Consider the following 20,669-nt stretch of genomic DNA (forward strand, 5'->3'; position numbering starts at 1 on the left):
AAATGATGTTCTGGACTTTAGTCAAACCCGCATAGCGTTCTGATGGTTTCATAACCGCCCACTACATCAAGACAATCTCAACTCTTGAGATGGTTGACTAGATGAACCGATCTCAACAACTCTTATTGATCTGTCAGTCTGTTCAACAACTCTTGTTGAACCCTCAGTAGTCTCACTAGAAATCTCATGTAAAACAAGCTTACTTCGTGGTTTATAATCCTTGATGTGGTCTTCTTCCAAAAAGATAGCATTTGTAGAAACAAACACTTTATTCTCACTCGGATTATAGAAGTATCCACCCCCCGTTTCCCTGGGATAGCCTACAAAGAGGCAAACTTTCGAATGCAGTTCCAACTTTTTCAAGTTAGCCAAAAGCACATGGGCCAGACACTCCTAAATCCTGAAGTGGCGTAAACTACCTTTACGGCCTCTCCATAACTCAAAATGTGTTTCAGAAACACTTTTTTAGGAAACATTATTCAGAATATAACATGCAGTCTCCACTACAAAACTCCAAAAGGAGTCTGGAAGATGAGCGTAACTCATCATAGACCGAACCATGTCCAACAGGGTTCAGTTTCTGTTTCTTCTTTCTGATACACCATTATGCTGAGGTATACCTGGGGCCGAGATGTGGGACATAATTCCATGTTCTATCATATAGTTCTAGAATTGGAGGTCCATATACTCTCCAACACGATCAAATCATTTTTATCTTCTTACCTAACAAGTTTTCAACTTCAGCCTTATACTTCTTGAACATGTCAAGGGCTTCAGACTTACATTGCATTAGGTATAGATACCCGTACCTTGAATAATCATCTATGAAAGAGATGAAATATTTATATCCTCCTCGAGCCCTAACACTCATCGGACCACAGAGGTCTAAATATGTAAGCTCCAAGGTTTCCTTGGCATTATAACCTTTTCCAATAAAAGTTCGTTTGGTCATCTTGCCTTCAAGGCATGATTCACATACCGGCAAGGATTTTTCTTCTAAACTCTTTAGAAGTCCACATTTCATTAGCTGCTTAATTCTATTAAGGTTGATGTGACCTAACCTTAGATGCCAAAGATGGGCACTTTCCTTAGAAGAAACCTTTGCTCTTTTAGCTGTTGTCGTCGTACTAAACATTTCAGTATTAAGCAAAGTTTTATGACTAACGACCTTAGTACATACAAGTTATTTTCCATTGAACCAAAACCAATCTCCATACCAATCTTGAAAATAAACACTTTACTCTCAGAAAAGGAGACGATATAGCCTTATTCAATGAGACAAGAAACTGAGATTAAGTTCCTCTTTATATGAGGAACTACAAAAACGTTATCCAGTAATAGATAATGTTTTTTGTCCAAAAATAACTTCAGTCTGCCTACAGCAACAGCTGAAACAACCTCATCAGTACTGACTCGAAGAGTCAACTCTCCCTATGGCAATGTTTGTAAGGAACTAAATCCTTAGTAAGAGAAACTGACGTGATTAGTAGCACCCGAATCAAGGATCTAGGTAGAATCATCATTCTCTACCAAACACGTCTCAAAGACCAATAAATCATATTTACTGTCTTTAGACTTCCTCCTATTTTGAAGAGTAGTGAGATCAGTATCAGAACCTAAATAAGCTCCAAATTCCATTTCAGAGAACACTTCTCGTCAATGAACTTTACCAGAGTCAACAACACTTGTTTTCTTTAATTGGAGGTTATCTTGGGAACTGACACTACTGGTTTCTTTGTCATCCATCCCTTTGTGCTCGAAAAGTGAGAACTGACATTCAAACAATTCTTGCAACGAGTCCATGATCTCACATTCAATGACCATGTTCTCAACCCTTTTGGCCAAAGCATCAAGTATGCTAGCCAATATGTGAAGTCGGGCTAATGAATTAGCCTTCATCCACACCTCATATGCATTACGAACACTTCGCGAGGCATCAAGGGTTGGGACTTGAGGACACTCCTCAACCATGACAAACTTGAGGTCGTTTACCACGAAATATGTTTTAATGGACTTTTTCCACTTGATGAAATCGTCAAACTAGAGGCATTTAACAAAAAATCAAACGTGTTGCTGAAAAAACAAACACATTGACCTATGTTAGGTTTTAAGTAAATACTTGTTGAAAAACATACAACATCCAATACGGTTTAGCAAAACTAAAATGAACCCCGTGTGACATCTAGTTTCGCAATGACGCTTCAAATGTGTAGGACAAAAGTCGCCATTAATACTAGAACAACTCTTACTCCTATAACGACTAGCCATCATTGATTTGGTCAAGAAATCATTAACTTACTTAACAACTTCGAGCAAGTGCCTTTCATAGCTTAGATAGAGGATTTGCGCTAATGCGCTGATCCTGGCGACTTGCCTTCGTTTTGGCTTGCCCTCATGTGTGTCATGCAAACATCCAACTTCGAGCAAGTGCCTTTCATAGCTTAACTCTTATCAACATGGGTTTCCCCATTGCGTTGACAGTGGAGTTATTATTCTCAAAAGCTCGCTTCACTTTTTTTTTTTTTTCAAATGATCGCAATGCAATGAACGCAATTCTCCGAGACCTCTGCCACCCCCAAACTTAGAGGTTGGCAGCATTCTCACTGTAAAGCTAAAAACAAAATTACGAGAATGCAGTAATAAATATTTGAACAAAGGTTTGCACAAAATAAAACTTCGTACTTTCAAAATTTGAAGAAGCTAATAAAAGTAAAGAATGTCTTGCGTTGATTAGTTGGAAGATGCAGTGAACTATACGTACCATCATAGAAATATCGCAAAACAACGCAATTGGGAAAGAAAGAATTTCAAAAGAACTGCATACAAGATACCAAGAAAAGACCTTAGGCGGAACAACGCATGCGATCATGCATTGAAATTCACGCGATCGAAGCCATGCGTTGGAGGATGAAAGGAATTCTTCCGTTGACTACAAACCGAGGAGACTTATTGTTGCATCTACAAGAGCAAACGTACCACAACCAAGGAAGCAGCCATATATCCAAAATAACAATGAAAATAAAAATAACCTATACTAAGAAAGTAAAGTAAAGATAAAGTAGAAGACGTCCTTGAAAAAATAGGAGTGTTGTCACCGCAAGGAGTCTTCCATGTAGGAGATGGTTCTCAACTGCTTGGGTCAAGGATCATGCCCTGACCATTGGAACTTCCGGCAATTGTTGGGCGCATGTTGGCCACCATGAGCTTAGAACTGCCTTCAGCTCTTTTACGATTGATTGCCCTTCTATCTTGGGGTTAACATTTGCTTTCAGCGCATCGCCTACACTTCAATATTGTTTACAACCTGGTCGCACAAGCCGCAATACTCCCAAGATAAAAAGTTTGCTCGCAAAGACATAAAACTTAACAAACATTTAGCTGACAAGTCCCCAGCAACGATGCCAAAAACTTGGTGACGGAAAATTAGAAGTCATTTTACTCGACAACTAAAATCCCTTGGACGCGGTATGTGATGCATGTTCCTAAGATATGCGTTGATAGTCATGCGTCGATGGTCATGCGTTGGAATGAATATGCGTTAATAAATGTATGCGATGACCATGCGTCCTGTCATAAGTTTTCTTGCGCTCATGTCAAGTATAACACGAACGCAAGTTTCTCGGGTAATCCAAGGTCAAACACAGGGACTTGTAGCTATATGTATGCGGTAATGTGCATGCGGCAATTTAAATAAAAGAATGGAAGGGAGGTTGCTAAGTTAACCTTACTCCTAATCATATCTAACAGTCAACGCAATGAGAATATGCATGAGAGGTAGATACACGACAACATTTGTTTTGAATAAATGAATGGGCAAAGAGATAAAATGCAGAGATGATTTCATTGCAACCCTTAAGAGTGACCGTAAAGGTAACCTTAGTCAACGCAAGCCATGCAATCATGCTACAACACGTGAATCTAACTCTAGGATGTATGCGGTGTATCTGCGATATTGCCGAGAAGCCTATGCCTGCCTAGACCTCCATAACCAGCTCACTAGCTCCTGCTGCATGAGCATGGCTGCCGCATAACCCCTTATCCTACTTCCTGGACGCATGCTATATCCAATCTGTAGGGTGCATATGATGTGTAATAGCAAACAGAGCTTATCTCTAAGGTCCTTATTCTTGCCCATGCGTTCCAATCTGCTCTCCCGAGTCTTAGATTTGTGTTTTAGACTACTCTCCCAAGTAAGCCTAAATGATGAATGAAGCGCTCATAGGACAAGGTAACCGCATGAACTTTGCTGACCTAAGATTGTTCCTATCCCTAGTGAACAATGCATACATTGCTTAATGCGACCAATAACTTACCCTCCCAGGCAGTTGGTTGTTGCTGACTTTACTCATAGACAAGCAATGCGTTAACCTATAGATAGGCATTGTCGCAGCTTCACACTAAGCAAATAAGGTTACTCACACACTCACACAACGCACACCTCTCGATAGGTTGCTACATGTTTCATATCCCTAATCCACATGACTAAGTATGCAATACCCAAGCAATCCCACTAAGTGTTGCAATGAAAGTAAAGATGCTAAGTAAAGAAGATGGAAATGGAATCGAAGGAAATAGAGAAATGTATTGAACACAGAATGCATTAATTCCTTAATCACAAAATGTATACAATACAGTATAAGAAAAGAAAGGAAAATGAAATGATCGGCTGGAAGCAAAGACTTGTTTCTTTAGTATGCGTTGTTGCGTAGCCGCAATCATTTAATGACTGCATTCGCTTAATACCATAACTCTACACGATGACCGCAACCGCTTGGCGAATGCAACTCCCATGAGATGGACGCATACAGCTAATTATCACAACATCCATGCGTTGATTGACGCGTTCGGCCTTGCGATGGAGTGTTTCTCCGCATGCGATCGTCTATGCGGTGGTCCGATTTCCGCATTTGCGTCCATTTCCTGTTTTAGCTACAAAAATAGAACATTGAACGCATAATAATGCATAATAACGGGTTAGCTGAGATTCAACATGCTGATCGACACAAGCTCATTTTCTCGTGAATTCCTATCATGATTGACGCATATTCTACTTAACGACCTTCATAATTCTAAGTAAAAGGCCTAAGATGACATGTATTTCTGCATGTCATCAGCTACACACAAACAACAACATGTGATCTCTCAATACAAATGCCATAATTCCTATTTCTAGGACGCGTGTGATGTATACGAAAAAAGTCGATAGGACTTATGTCTAAGCCTCTATTCTTGTCTATGCGATGATGCATGATGCACACATAAAACAAGGTGACCGCATACTATCATATCATATTTCTAGGGTGCCTGCGATGTGTTAATAGAAATAGAACTTATGTCTAAGTTTCTATTTCTTGCGTATGCGGCTCTAATCTGACTCTCTCAAGCCTAGATTATAATCTGACTCTCTCAAGTCTAGATTCTATCTTTAGACTACTCTCTCCAGTATCTTTAAAGAGTCAATGACGCATACATAAGACAAGATGATCGCATAGAATGTAAATCGTAGGTCATGCTAGCTAAGTACTTCTCAACCCATTCGAAAATTTAGCTACTCATGCGAAATGTGGAAAGATTGAACATAGATTGAAATGAGAATTCCATTTTCTATAAATAAAGTGCTAAATACAAAATGACAATGGAATTTAGAGATAAGAAGCCCAGTAAGCAATGTCTTGCATCCCGTGGCCTTTTACACTGTCTTTTTCACTCCAACTCTGTCTAGATGAATATTCTTGCTCTCGAAAGTGTTGGCCCTCTCTCTCTTCTATAGCGCTTTTCGACAGTCTCTCGATCTGTCCGGGTATGATCTCTCAGCTTTTTCGTCTCCTAGCTCGTCTCCGTCCTCTAAATCTAAGTATGAATATGTATGTGAACAGACTAACGGCTCTTCTAACTTATTCTCTATTCTCTGATATATCTGATTAGATTTTTTACAATAGTGGCCTTCGGTATTTATAGAACTCAAGGTGAAGCAGCCTTTCTCTCTAATGATTGCAATGATGGGCAGTCATTAAATCTCCTGCTCTGATGCGTCGATTAAAGGTCACTGAAAGTTGAGTGTACTTGCTATAGTGTGGCTTTAACGGCTTGTCAACTAAATTCGGGTTTGACCGTCATCAGCTTTCCATCCCATCATGATTTATTATGTTGTCACCTTAATGCGCAGTCTTTATGCGGCCACCTTCTTGAGCAACTTCTCACGATCGCATGACTTTGCGATCACCATCTTTCAAGCGCGCGGACGCCTAATTCCTTGGATCGCAATTTTACTTGCACCAATGCATTTTTCCTACACAAAATAGGTAAATTAACTGTTTTTATGCGATGGGCGCATATGGTCACAATTTCCTCAGTTTGGCACTTTTGGAAATGATATTGCTTATTTTTACCATCACATTCTCTCATTATTTTACTTATTTGATCTATAATAATGTGTATTTCTACCAGTTATCAGACACCTTCACTCGTATGTCTCCACATGAATGGTCAGGATCAACCATCTGTAGTAGTTCACAAAATTTGTAAACCTCTACAAAGCGGATCGTATCCGTAGTGTCACCGGGATAAGGTATCCTTCCTTAATTCGATACTATAGACCTGGCATCATCTACTTGTATATACATGCTTAAGTTTACATACAATAACCACGGATCTTAGTTTATTGGATATAAGTAAACGCAAATAAAACAACTCTTATTTTATTCATAACAATGTGTATAATATTTACAAACTACGAAACTCCGGAAGAATTAGGACATTAATCCCAACAATCACACTGATTAAATCTCTTGTCTAAAATCTTCTGTGAAGAAGAAGAAGAGCCCTCATAACCACCCACACACTACGTAGATAGTTGTGAGATATTAGGGGGAGAGAGTTAGAAATAGCTCCCTCCATTTTAAATTCAAAATTTAAAATAAAAAATACAAATAAATAAATTAAAACTAATTTCAATTTATTTATGAAAGAACTGATTAAGGTTCGTGAACGGAAATGGGGATCGGAGCTAAATCCCAAAAATTCAAAATAGTGAATTTTATATAAACATACAGCCATTATGCATTTAAAATTGAAATTATAGCATACTGATTAAATAAAGAATAGGGAAGAAAAATACATACCCTTGAAGAACATCTTCTTCATGTAATTCCCTCAATCATCGATCACGAATGATTCGATCTAGATCTTGATCTCCAAATCAAGACACCACAACTTGAGAACCCTTTGTATTATCTTGGGATTGATAATTCAAGCAAGAGTTGTGGGCTTTGCTTGAATTCAAAATAGGGAAGAGAGGTTTGGAGGAGGAGGAAGAAGAAACTTTCTTATCTATGTGTTCTCTCTCTCTCTCTCTCTCTCTCTCTCTCTCTTTAGGGAGAAAAACCAAAGAGAGAGCTCTATCAAAAGCCAGAATTGTAGAAGAATCGATTGAACCTAAACTTCCATGTACAGGTTGAGAGAGATCAGGGGAGGGAGTTGTAACTCCCCCTATTAATTAAAATAAAATAAAATAGAATAATTTAATTATATATATATATATATATAATAACTACCTTATTATATATATATATATACTATATGTTATATCAAATATAATACATAACCTATAATTTTTGAATTGTATCAAATGCAATATAACCTATAGTTTTATTTTCTCTCTATTGGGATTGGTGTCCTAATTCTCTCGGAGTCTTGTAGTTTGCAAACTGTACACATTATTATAAATAAAATAAGAGTTATTTTATTTGGCACTTACTCATATTCAATAAACAAAGCTCCCTGGTTATTGTATGCAAACTTAAGCATGTATATGAGATATACAAGTGGATCATGTCTTAAGTGATAACCTAAAAAGGTCTGTAGTATAAGGATTAAGGAGGGATACTTGATCCTTGTGACACTACGGATACGTCCCACTTTGTAGAGGTTTACAAGTGTTGTGAACTACTACAGATGATAGATCCTGACCATTCATGTGGAGACATGCGAACGGGGGTGTCCTATACAAAAAGTTTGTATAAGACCGGACCACGAAATGACTAGTCTCTTTATATAACGTCATTGATACTTGAGACTTACATCTCACCTAAACAACCATAGGTGACATGACATCAATCTTGAGTGTTTTAGGAACTCCTGCCTTTGAGGGCAGTCCTTTGATTAGTATGGGTGAGAGTGGCTAGATTGCCAACTCAACAAGCCTACCTTTTTAGGGATTTGTCTGATTTGGGAGCTGGGAACTCAGTTACACAAGATGGAATTCACTCCTTCCCCGAAGCATGAGTAAGTAGATAGGTTGCTCTCTTAAGGGCTGATTCGGGGTCTTGAACATAGTGGACACAACTTCTCTTTGAAAGAGAGGATTAAGTCATAGTAGGACTATGACTTATGTTCATTAGAGGGATCAGTGGTACTTAAGGAGTTAGATGTAACTACAGGGGCATAAAGGTTATTGGCCCAATTGTACTTACAAACGATCTGTGAAGGGTTATCGCACTGTTGATTGGTTGATATGGACACAAAATATATCTTAAGTAAAGAGAGTGCAGTTGTCGGTATTTAGTGGAGTGTCTAGCAGTTAATGGATGGTGGATCCCGTGACTAAAGATTTTAGTCAGTTATTCACGTATGGTTGGAGCTTTAAGCTATAGGTCCATAAGGTCCCCTTTGTAGCTCAATGGATTCAAGTTGAGAATCAGTTCTTGAAGTTGATTTGAAATGTTCAAATTGACAAGAGAAAAATCGATTATATGATCGGTGTGAAGTATGAGATACATCAAGTGGAGGGTTAATGTAAATATGATTTACATTAAGTACCATAAAATAGAAAAAGAAATATGGTTTATATGTTTCATGAGATGAAATATTAAAACTATAGATTATAAATATAATACGATAAATTGGTTATCATATATATTTATAGTAATATTAATTATTGGATAATTATCTCTTTTTCTCTAATAACCAATTGAGTGAGAGGTTATTAGTGGTTTTATGGTAACCGTGAGATAAAAGGAAAATTGTTTTCCTAAATTTAGAATAGTTGTTATTCTCGGAAAGGAACTCATAGTTTGCTGTCAAGTGAAATTGTTTTCACTAAACGATAGTTGAAAGAGAGACTAAATGATCGTGGAGTGTTATTATATGTTATTTCACTCAACTGGTTGTAGCTAAACGATCGCAAGGCTTTTTCTATACGATAGATTACCTTCTTTTAAACGATTGAGCATTTGTCTACACGATAAACACTTCTCATCTCCCACTTGTTCAATCGTATACACGATTGTTGTTCCTCCAGTCTCTTCCTCTATCCAAGTCCACACAGAGCCCACACTTCTAGATTCTTACACCGAGAATACCAAGGTAACACTTGTGGTGGTGTCTTCACTCAACTCAATTGAGTTCGAGGTTTGGAGGTCGTCTTTGGGTTCGTGATCTTGGAGATCGTTAAGCTCGTATTTGTTGGTGATCATGTTGTGTTGCGATCGTTGTGTATGAGCGTTCGTGTGTTGCTGTCTTAGAGACTGATCGAGTGTTCGTTATCGAGGGAGTTTGAAAAATGAGTCTTCAAAGTGTTCAATTCCAAATGAAATTTGGAATGATCATTCCGCTGCTCATGGAAATCCTCATGTCTAATTTCCTCCACTCTCAATATTACATGACATTTATTATAAATCATATTTATATTAAATTCAATTATATGAATATCATCCATATAACTAATTTTTGAATCATATTCAAATATTTTCTCTAAAAATAAATTTTATTTTATAATGTATCAAATACATTATATTGATTATATCACATTTAATTAATTTAATTAATTATATTCTATATAATTAATTCTCTCAATTAATTTGAACAATTCAAATTAATTCTTTATAATCCCTATTGAGCTACAGAGTGGACTTATGGACATGTAGATTGAAGCTCCAATGGTACTTGGATGATTAATTAAACTCTTTAATTAAATTACCCAACATCCATTAACTATCGGTCACTCCACTAAAGACCGACAACTGCACTCTTTGCACTACAGATATATTTCTATATCCAATGGATATAACCAGTCAACAGTGCGATGATCCTTCACAAATTGTTCATAAATATAACTGGGTCAAAATTACCGTTTTCCCCTATAGTTACATCTAACTCTTTAAGTACCACTGATCCCTCTAATGAATAATAAATCATAATCCAACCGTGACCAAATCCCTCTCGGACAAGGAAAGGGCGTGGTACTACATTATTTAAGCCTTGAAATCGATCCTTAAAGGAGAAATTTATCTACTTATCTTGACGTAGGGGAAGGAGTGGATTCCTTCTTGTGTAGTTATGTTCCCAACTCCCCAATCAGACAAATCCCCAAAATGGTAGGTTTGTTTAGTCGGCGATCTGGCCACTCTCACCCAAAAACATCCTGAGAGCACTAGAGCAAATGAAGACAGGGCCACATCGTAGGGACAAACAGAGATATTGTTTCTTCCATTGGGACCATGACCATCTGACTGAAGATTGCATGCAGTTAAAAGACGAGAATAAAGCTCTAATTCGCAAGGGATATTTAGAGGAGTTTGTCAGGAGCTTGCATGATTCTCGAACGAAGAAGACGTTATCAGCAGACGATCTAAGGCCAACGAGAGGTAGCTCTAAAGATGGTGGGCAAAGACCATCTGTTAGAGAAGTAAAGGTAAATTGGGTAATCCTTGGAGGTCCTACAGGGGGAGACTCCAACGGAAAGGTAATGGCTCGGGAAGCAAATCAAGAACTAAAAGGTTTCCAAGTACATTCACTTCAAGTAAAAAAGATAAGGAAAAGACAAGACGAAAAGGCAATTCAGTATATAGCAGGGAAAGTATACACGAGGAAGCCCAAACAAACTAAGGGATTATAAAAAATAGAGGAGAAAGTAACATAACAAGAATTTAAAAAAAAAAAAAGAAAAAAAACAGTCATCTAAGAGGACAAGCACACATCGTCAAACATCAACGCCAACATCAACATATGGAGAATGGAAAGCATAAGGGTTATTTTGTAGAGTCTCGAAATCTTGGGTCAAATAGTCAAAACTCATATCAGAATGATGGAACAAGCTTCTCTTTTTGCTAAACTTCACAGCATCTTCCATACAAGCATTTTGCATTTTAGTATAGGCTCAGTCTCAATTAATTTCTACTCAAGGAAAATGGAGTCAGAAAGTAGGGATTCGTCTTTATCAAGTTTGGTTTGGAGGACCGTGATGCTAGCCTTGGAAGGTTGAAGCTCCGATTAAGTATCAGAAAGAAGACGATTGAGGCGGGCAATATTAGATTGGGCTTAGGTCAATTCCTCTCGTCGAACTCGAGATTCTATTAAGTAATTGATATGGTTAGCCAAGAAGTTGATGTTGCAATACAAAAAAAGGCCTGAGAAAAGGAAGACAAGAAGGGTCAATCAAAGTTAACAAGCTACATGGTTGACCTTGTACGAATAAGTGTCGAAGTCGACCGAAGTACTGGAAAAAAAAGATGTGTGGACACCACAGACTCACATTGTGAAAATCATTCAAAGTCCTCGTAATCGCCTGGATCAGATCATCATATCCAAATAGGGGAGAAGGGCACCTAGATCCAACTCCCTGCCAAAGAGAAAAGCTTTGTGCTATTAGTTTCATTTCACCACCCACCACAGAGAAGTTGCAAGGAAAACAAAAGTAAGTATTCAACGAGAAAGAATCCTTTCGTGGAAAAGGAGTTTCAATGTGGAAATGGGGAGACCGATGATTCATTGGAGGAACAGGGCGAAGGGGAGATGGGAAAAATGTTGTCTAGTAAGTTCATTGTCGGTGAATTACTCACTCTGAGGCCTCCTAGAAGAGTCACCTTTCTCTTTTCCCATTCGGCTCAGCTTATGGCGAATTTTGGTCACCGAAGCAGTGCAAGAAGGCATCTCTACAAATCAAAGGAGTGAGTTAAAAATAAATAAATAAATAAAAATAAACCCAGACCGAGGTTGAGGCTAGGGACTTAAGGTGAAGGAATCGTGGGGAGAGGCAAGGCCAAACAACACCAGGTTGCGTTGCTGGACTAAAAAAGTACTAAAATGTTGAGTTTCAAGGAGATTGCAAACGGTATCCAAAAAAGAAGATACGCCCAAAAATCCATAATAGTTGCATAGAACTACACGTGGCAAAGGAAAAAAGTTAAAACAAAAACATATATCGAGTAAAGTGTGCCTATAAAGAGGAGAAAGGAAGAACGTATGACTAACTATATTCCTTAAACCCCATAGGAACTGCATAGTGGGAACCTTCGGAGCCAAGGGAGAACCAGTTCTTGCTAACCTAAAACCAGTTGTTTTTTCAATTTTTTACAAAAAATGGACCATTTACAAAATCCCTTCCCTAGAACTCAAGTAATAAAGGTATTCACTATACTTCAAATTGTGACTGAGGTTGTGGAAGGACATAAAAGTTATGGCAGATAAAGAAGAGTCATTGTCATATTGGACCCACAAGATATAACAACCAAGTAAATGATTCCAACCATTCGGGACAATTTGGGTAGGGGAAAGTTAGATCAAAGCCAGAAAACTTTGAAGGAATAATCATAGAGGAAGACGGACACCAAAAGAACATAGCCAAGTAAAATGCTACCATGTTAGGAGGAGGATTAGCGATGCAATCATTAGGATCAGGGACAGTCACATGGACATCGTCAAGAATATGATGATCAAGCCTTAGTTTTTCAAGTTAAGGAATGGTGACAACTGAAGGAAAGTTAATAGGATAAACTTCATCCCCCATTTCAAATATCTTAGCATAGGATTCTGCTTCTTGATAAGAGATATCAGATAGGTTGTCATTGGAATAATATACATCATCATTAAAGAGGTTGAAATTCGTACTACTGCTACTCGCCATAAAGCAAGGTTACTCTAATAAATGGTAGCAAATAAATAAGAATAAGGCAGAGAAGAGAAGAGACCACCCTTTAGAGAATGAAGAAAGATTTTGAGGGATGAAAAAAGAAAGCTTGGTCTCAGACAAAAAAGGAACCAGGAGTGGGAGGTGCATGGTTCACTTCTGAAAGTAAAAGTAAAAATAGAGTAAGATGGAAGAAAGAAATGCATGGCTCGACCTTAGCTAGAAAGAGGAGCATTATTCATTTTTCATGCATACTATTCACCACCACCTTGAAGGGAAAGTTGAGATATTGATTGAAGAAAGAAGATGTGATTGCAGAAAATCTACTTGGTGTCGAGGCCTAGGCCATTATTGATTTACAATTTGAGCAATGAACATCTCTCCAATTTTTCATCCTACTCAATGGGTAGCGAATATGGTGGAATCTATTGATCTACAATTTGAACAGACTCTTGATCATTTGGTCCGTCCTCCCTTTATCATTGAGGAGTCCCCTCATTGGTCTGCCCCTCCTCAAGACTCGTATAAGGTGAACTTTGATGCAACTTTTCTAGATGGTGAAGTGGACTTATCAATTTCGTTGTTTGCGATTCGGATGGTGATATTATGCTTGTTTTAAAAGGTAATCATTAATCTTTAAAATTTATTCATGTATATGCCAATCTTTAAAATTGATTCATGTATATGCCAATCTTTAAAATTGATTCATGTATATGCCATGGAACAACTTTAGCATCAATACAATGACGAAACCTGACCAGGCTTATATATGAATTAGTGACATGAATAGTTTACACAATCATACTAATGTGGGATGGGTTTGAAAAAATGTGGTTGAAAAGTGATTACCTAGTAGTTATTACTACTAGTTACATTTGTTGTCCTCTTTTAAAAGTAATGTATTTCATTTACAACTCTACAACTATATCAATTTTCGTCTCTTATTTTAATAGTAAAATTGTTCAGACAAACTAAATATATATTGTAACGAAAGTTTAAGTTATTTTAAGTTTAAAATCTTTATAATTCAAGCTTAAATTACAATTTAATCTTCATAACATAAAAGATGTATGTAATCGTCGATTTGAACATAACTCAGTAAATAATACATCAATTATCGTCACAAAAGTCAATAGTTTGATCTCATAACTTTGAACTAAAAAAAATGTTATAGAAATCAAATCTTTTCATATCTTTGTCCTTTCAAAAAAAAATGTGTAAGTTATGTTTTTTTCCTAAGAATCGAATGTCTTTTGAAAATTTATTCAAACTTTAATACTATTAGCTACTTTTAACTTTTAGTATATTTCAATACATTTAAATGTGGTACAATGATGTTTGAGTTAAAATTTAAGATTTATCATTATAGATCACAAATAAGTAAAATAAAGCTCAAAGCACATAAATTAAAATTATAATTGGACTAAAAAATGGAAAAATACAATATTCTATGCAAGGCTTTGATTTCTTGAACTACAAAATTGACTTTTGAAAGAAGGAGAAGTTTCTTTATTTAGAAATGGAGCAGATCAGTTGGTCCCCATCAATAAGTGATCAGAACTAGAAGTCAATTTTGCAAGCCCCCACTGACCAACATAGCCATAAATATAAGCACAATAATTGCCTACTAGATCTTTGTTGCATGACATATCAAATCAAAGAATAAAGTTTTCTTTTCTTTCAGAATTATAACCTATTGTTTTTTTTTTTTAATTTGCATGTCTAGCCAACTTAGCAACGTGACAGCTTACCCCATACCATCCCCTACATTGGGTATGTAAATAAACTATATATTATACAATATGAACGTAGCTTAGTTTGTTAAGGAACACTATCTTCGAATTGTAAAATAGATAATTCCCAAATTTTTAAGAACTCGTTTTTACATGTTGAACTATTAAAAAAATGTATATTTGAATGACTTCAAAAAACAAAAACAAAAAAATTAGTTAAAAGTACAGGTTTGGTTCTGTACTTTTAGGTTTGTTATACTTTTAAAACTTTCTAATAAATCTATAAAACTTTTAATTACTTTTGATTAGTAACTCTTATAAGTCCTTAAATTTTTTATTTTATGGTATGTCCTTTCACATTTATTCAAATTCATACACCTATTAGAGGTTAAAATTAAAATTTTAATGTCATATTATTCACAAAATTCAATTTAATATCTCACTTATTCTTAAATTTTATATACGTATTAGAAAACATTAGTCTGAAAGTCCAAATAAATTAATAGTTTATGAACATGATAAAATGCACTTTTTTTCTTTTCCTTTTCTTTTCCCTTCTACCTTTTCCATCAATCAATTAGAACTTTCAAACCTCCACCAAAATTAACATTTTTATTTCAATTATGTTTAATTTTCAAGTATATGATTCATGAAAATGCTCACAAACAAACAAAACAAAAACAAATAAATAAATAAATACCAACAAACTTATAAGATTAATTAGAGTAAATATAACCAAATCTTTCAATGATAGAGATAATAAATTATGATACTCTATCGCTAGATTCATAATAAATTATGAATCTAAATTTAAATCTGTTAATACTTTAAAACTACTTGCTATATTTGCAATTGTCCTTAAATAAGCTAGTAAATAAACTCTTGAACCTTGATTCTCAAATCCAGGCGGGCAGAACATAAATGAAAGAAACGCAACCATTTTGATCATAGCAGTTAATATGTGAGTGAAACGCACAAACAATAGCTTTATTAGATTGACACATTTAAGTTGAACAGTCACATAAGAGATGCAAATATCAAAACATGGAATAAAACGGCATGGATGAACATCTGATTGATCATCTCAAATGGCTTCCCCCTTTTCCGTATAATTTACCAACTCTGTCACCAGAAACAAGAACGACACGTGAACACTCCTCAAATGCTTGGCCTCACGTTGAGATGAGATGCAAGCTTCTGACCAAGAGACCTGTCCGCCTGTTCCATAATACCATCAAAACCCACCATTAAATCTCACTAACAATTCTCCATACAACTTGACATTATAAATAAACGTCTTCCCTCCCGTCAATGAAAATACGCACCTGAGACCAGTAAGAAACCCAGATGCTGCGGATCTCATGGGTGACACGGGTGTCGGACAAAGCATCTACCCATCTGCGGATGAATCGTTCTTGCCTGCGATACAAACGAACAAAACCCACCAACCAAGTTTAATGAAAATACAACACCAATGTATACATTTTCCAATAACAGTCGATGATTAAACAAAAGTTACCTGTCTGATGTCCAAGATCTGTATCTCTCTCCAGGCTCCTTAAAGTTGTTCTCCTTGTTGATTACACACTGGCGTAAATAAAGATATGGAGAGGAATCTCAAAAGGTTAGCATAATCGTTAACCAAACAACAGCAAAAGGAGTTGGTGTTAAAGCATTAAAAAGGTACAATATTGATCACTGACCCTCTCACGCTTTCCAGTGCAGACAGCAGGTGGGTGAGGATACCTCTCAGCATGGCGAGCAGGATCAAACCTTGAAGGGAAGTAATTAACCTGAGGCAATGCAAAATCGAAGACAAGATCGGATCAATCAAATTACCAAGCAGTTGGTTTGCTTCAAGTGCTACGCCATCAGCATACAACTAAATGCACAACGTCACCAGCTTTTAGATATAAGACGTGAAAAAGAAGCACGCAATACCTCCTCATCTCGGTGCATAAAGTTCATGAAACCCTCGTGGTGATTGTTGTGGTGACCACACTTAGGTGCATTAGCAGGGAGTTGCAGATAGTTTGGTCCAAGACGGTGCCTCTGAGTATCAGCATAGGAGAAGATCCTGGTCTGAAGCAATTTGTCATCTGAATAGTAGACTCCAGGAACTATAATGGCAGGACAAAAGGCCAGCTGTTCATTCTCTGCAAAGAAGTTGTCGATGTTCTTATTCAAAACCATGCGACCAACTGGCTGCAAGGGCAAGATATCCTCTGGCCAGGTCTTGGTTACATCTAGAGGGTCAAAGTCATATCTATCTTCATGATCAGGGTCAATGGTCTGAATGAAAAGCTTCCACTCAGGGTAGTTGCCAGCTGCAATTGAATCATAGAGGTCCTGAGTAGCATGGCTATGATTACTTCCTCCAACACGAATAGCATCCTCCTCCAGCAAGGACTTGACTCCACAGGTAGGCCTCCAGTGAAATTTCACATAGTGTGCTTTCCCTGCCTTGTTAATTAGAGTATAGGTGTTAACACCTGAACCGTCCATGTGCCTGTAATCTTGTGGGATGCCAATATCATCAAATAGAAATGTAAACATGTTCAGACTTTCAGGATGGTGAGAAAAGAAGTCAAGGATCCTCCAATTCTCCTGAATGTGGGACTTGGGATTCGGTTTAAGAGCATGTACCATGTCTGGAAATTTCATACCATCACGGATGAAAAATACAGGGAAGTTGTTGCCCACAAGATCAAAATTTCCCTGAGAGTAAAAGAAAAAAAGGACGATTGAAATTTGCATTACCATGAGGTCACATAAACAAATCATAATGATGAAAGCATGTATTTACATTTAAGCAAAAGGAAAGATGCAAATTCTGTTCCAGCACAAATATAAACTACTATGTACTTCCGGCTGATACAATGTGATAGTATATTATCTGATCTACTGATAAACATATTAGCGTGCAACCTATAAAAGTAATACAATAGGCATAGACCAAGTTAAAAAAGTTCAAAACACAGGCAGATTAATATTATCACAACCTTTGCATTCTTATGCTTCTCTCTATTAGGATAGGAATGCCAGAATTGTTGTAGTTATAAGTTGTGTGCAACCAATAAAGCATAAAGTAGTAAAACTCTCACCTCCCTGGTGTAAAACTTCACAGCAAAACCTCGGGGATCTCTCAGCGTTTCAGGGCTGCCACGCTCATGGATAACAGTGGAGAAACGTACAATAACTGGAGTCTGAACTCCAGGGGCTCGGAGGAAATCGGCACAAGTAAGATTGGCAATATCATGAGTCACCTCAAAGAACCCTTTGGCACTAGCTCCTCTAGCATGGACAACACGCTCTGGAATCCGCTCTCTATCAAAGTTAGCAAGTTTCTCCACTAGATGATAATCCTCTAGGAGAATCGGACCTGCCAAATAAAACATATTTGAGTATTTTCATCAATAGTCTGTCCTTCAAATACAATGGACCAACCACAACACTTTTGGTATTCTCATCTATAGCAATCTGGAACAAGATTTCAAACATTTTTGCCAGACAATTTATAGAATTAAGATATGCAGAAGATGTTCGTCGAGCAAGGACAATCAAATTGTCCAAATGAGAATGATAAAAACCACAACTCTTACGGGGGCTCTTTCTGACTATATTTGATTTGTACTTCACATTCAACAACTACCAGAAAATACTCCTCTAATAACAAAATAGACTATTATCTTTTAGCAACTTGTCTTAGTTGCCATTAGAAACGCATTACATGATTAATAAGTGGCAAAACTAGTTCACTCATCTGACCAAGTTCACTACAACTTGAATAACTTCTATAGCAAATAAGACCGACAAATCTTCATGGCCTTCTCAACTTAAAGGTAGAAGTTGTAAATAAATCTAGAGCTAAAGTCCACGAATCTCCAAAAATGAAAACAGGCTTCTCTTTTAATAACTGGGTATTGGAGACCCCACCACCGCTAATTCTCCGTAGGCTTGGCCGCGAGAAGCAGGGGATAGGCTTGACAAGAAATTTTGAGGGTATCTCCAAACATCTCAAAGCCATTACTACTAAATTGTAAGCCCAGATTCACAGTATTTCTATTTTAACTAATATCAAAACCACTATTCAACGAAAAGAAATAGTAAACGCGCAATATTAACATAGTCTTGTTAATGTTTTAACAACTACGTCAAGAACCGTAATATCAGAAACTAATTCTTACCCCTGGGTCCAACAGTCAACGAGGAGTTGTTGTTCCACACTGGAGCACCAGAATTCGTAGTCCAGAAGGGGGTGTTGTAACCACTTGAAGGTCGGTGCTGCACCGTTCGAACAGATTAAAAAAACTTTAGCCAAAATATACACAACAAATAAATTAGCTCAACATCATTCTAACTTCACAAACACCCTCCATAGAATCACGCCCTTCGTTTGTCGTTGAATAGACATATCCGAAAACTAAAATAAACTTAAAAGAAAAACAAAATTCTCAAACGTTCCATGCAGCCCTATCCGATAAACGCAAAGAATTTCAAAACCACCCCCCACAGAAACAAAAACAGAGAAAAACAACATAGCGATGAAAATATAAAATAAATATATATATTGCGGGAATCTCGATACTATCAAGTACCAAGAACGCAGCGTTGAAGAAAGGAAGTCAAACCCCCCATTGATGAGAAGGAAAACACTTGAAAATCGAAGGCAAAAAATTAGGGCGAGAAGATGGGAATACCCTGTAAGGATCCATTGGAGGAGGAGGACCGAGAGAATCGAAGACGACCTGGAGAATCTGGAATGAACAAAACGATCAACGAAGAGAAAAGATAGAAGAAGGATTATTTAAAAGCGAGCATCCGTGGCCTCCGCTTTAGTAATGCCGTCCCCATCTCTTCTCACTTTTCTATTTTTTATTTTTTATTTTTTATTATTTTTAAATTTCATCATCATTTTATTCTTTGCCACACGTCCCAATAACCCTGATCTTCTTCCCCTATCTCCTCAACTTCTCGCGATTTTCGTTCTCCTCTCGCGATAAAATGGGTTGCTTTTCTCTCTTTTTTTTTTAACAAAAATGCACTTGTTCATATAACCAACTAACTCCAACAACTCGGATTACTCAATCCAAAAATATAAAGATTCGATTAGGTTAGTTTAATTCTTGGATTAGATTAGTTAAATTTTTTTATTTTTGTTGAATTAGATTGGATAGTGATTACTTTGTATTGATTAATTTATAACATTCTAATATTTTTCTTTTAAGATTGTTATAATAATTGTCTTTGTTTAAAGTTTGTAAAGAATATCATAAATATTTGGTACTTACCATTTGAATTTTATAAGATTTTAGTTATTAATTTATATAAATTTATATATTTTAAATTTTTTAAAAAAATTATAATCCGACAACCTAATCTAACTCAACCCGAAATTTAAGGATTGAGTTCAATTAGAGATTTTATTTGAGTTATTTGAGTTGTCAATCCAATCCATTCGAATTTTTTGGTTGGTCTAAAAAATAACCCCAACCCAACTCCGTCCAACCCATATACATCCTAAATGCATCTACTTTTCTTTCTTTTTTTCTTTTTCTTTTTCTTTTTTTTTTTTTATCTCGTCCTAACTTTACTCCAACAAAATGTTTGTTAAATATTGAGTTTTTTAAAGAATATTAAATATTGAGGTTAATATCGTAACATTGGAATAATATGAATATTATTTGTTTTTTTTCCAGTGCAATTTGTTATTTAATCTTTTATGTAACTTATTAAATTTTGGTACACTATTCTAGTCTTTTCAAGAAATTATCTTCAATTTTTATATTATTTTATATAAAATAACAATTTGAAATTGTTCGTGAGAAAATATATAAATCTTTTAGTATATATATCTTATCTCATATATTAATGATTTTTTCATATATCAATCTTTTTTTCCTTTTTTTTTCCAAAGAAAAGATATGTGTCACTCTTGTTTTTAAAGATCTTTTTGAAGTAGATATATATTATATATCTATATATATCTTCTTACATGAAATAATATAATATATATCTTATCTTCATATAAA

The 20,669-nt window shown here is 36.2% G+C and overlaps 1 protein-coding gene across 1 annotated transcript; it reads right to left on the minus strand.

Annotated features, from left to right (window-relative positions):
* Positions 1-15,599: 15,599 nt before the first annotated feature.
* On the minus strand, positions 15,600-19,558 carry LOC120085655 (catalase isozyme 1). The gene is made up of 8 exons (XM_039041778.2): positions 19,338-19,558; positions 18,825-18,921; positions 17,742-18,019; positions 16,579-17,355; positions 16,341-16,430; positions 16,157-16,224; positions 15,963-16,056; positions 15,600-15,855 (listed from the first exon to the last, which is right to left on the minus strand). Exons 1-8 carry the CDS (start codon positions 19,350-19,352, stop codon positions 15,796-15,798), a joined length of 1,479 nt encoding a protein of 492 aa, XP_038897706.1. The 5' UTR covers positions 19,353-19,558; the 3' UTR covers positions 15,600-15,795.
* Between the last annotated feature and the right edge of the window lie 1,111 nt (positions 19,559-20,669).

Source organism: Benincasa hispida, chromosome 9 (genome assembly GCF_027475165.1).
Source record: "Benincasa hispida cultivar pf3 chromosome 9, pf3_genome.v1.1, whole genome shotgun sequence".
In the NCBI taxonomy this organism is placed as follows: domain Eukaryota; kingdom Viridiplantae; phylum Streptophyta; class Magnoliopsida; order Cucurbitales; family Cucurbitaceae; genus Benincasa; species Benincasa hispida.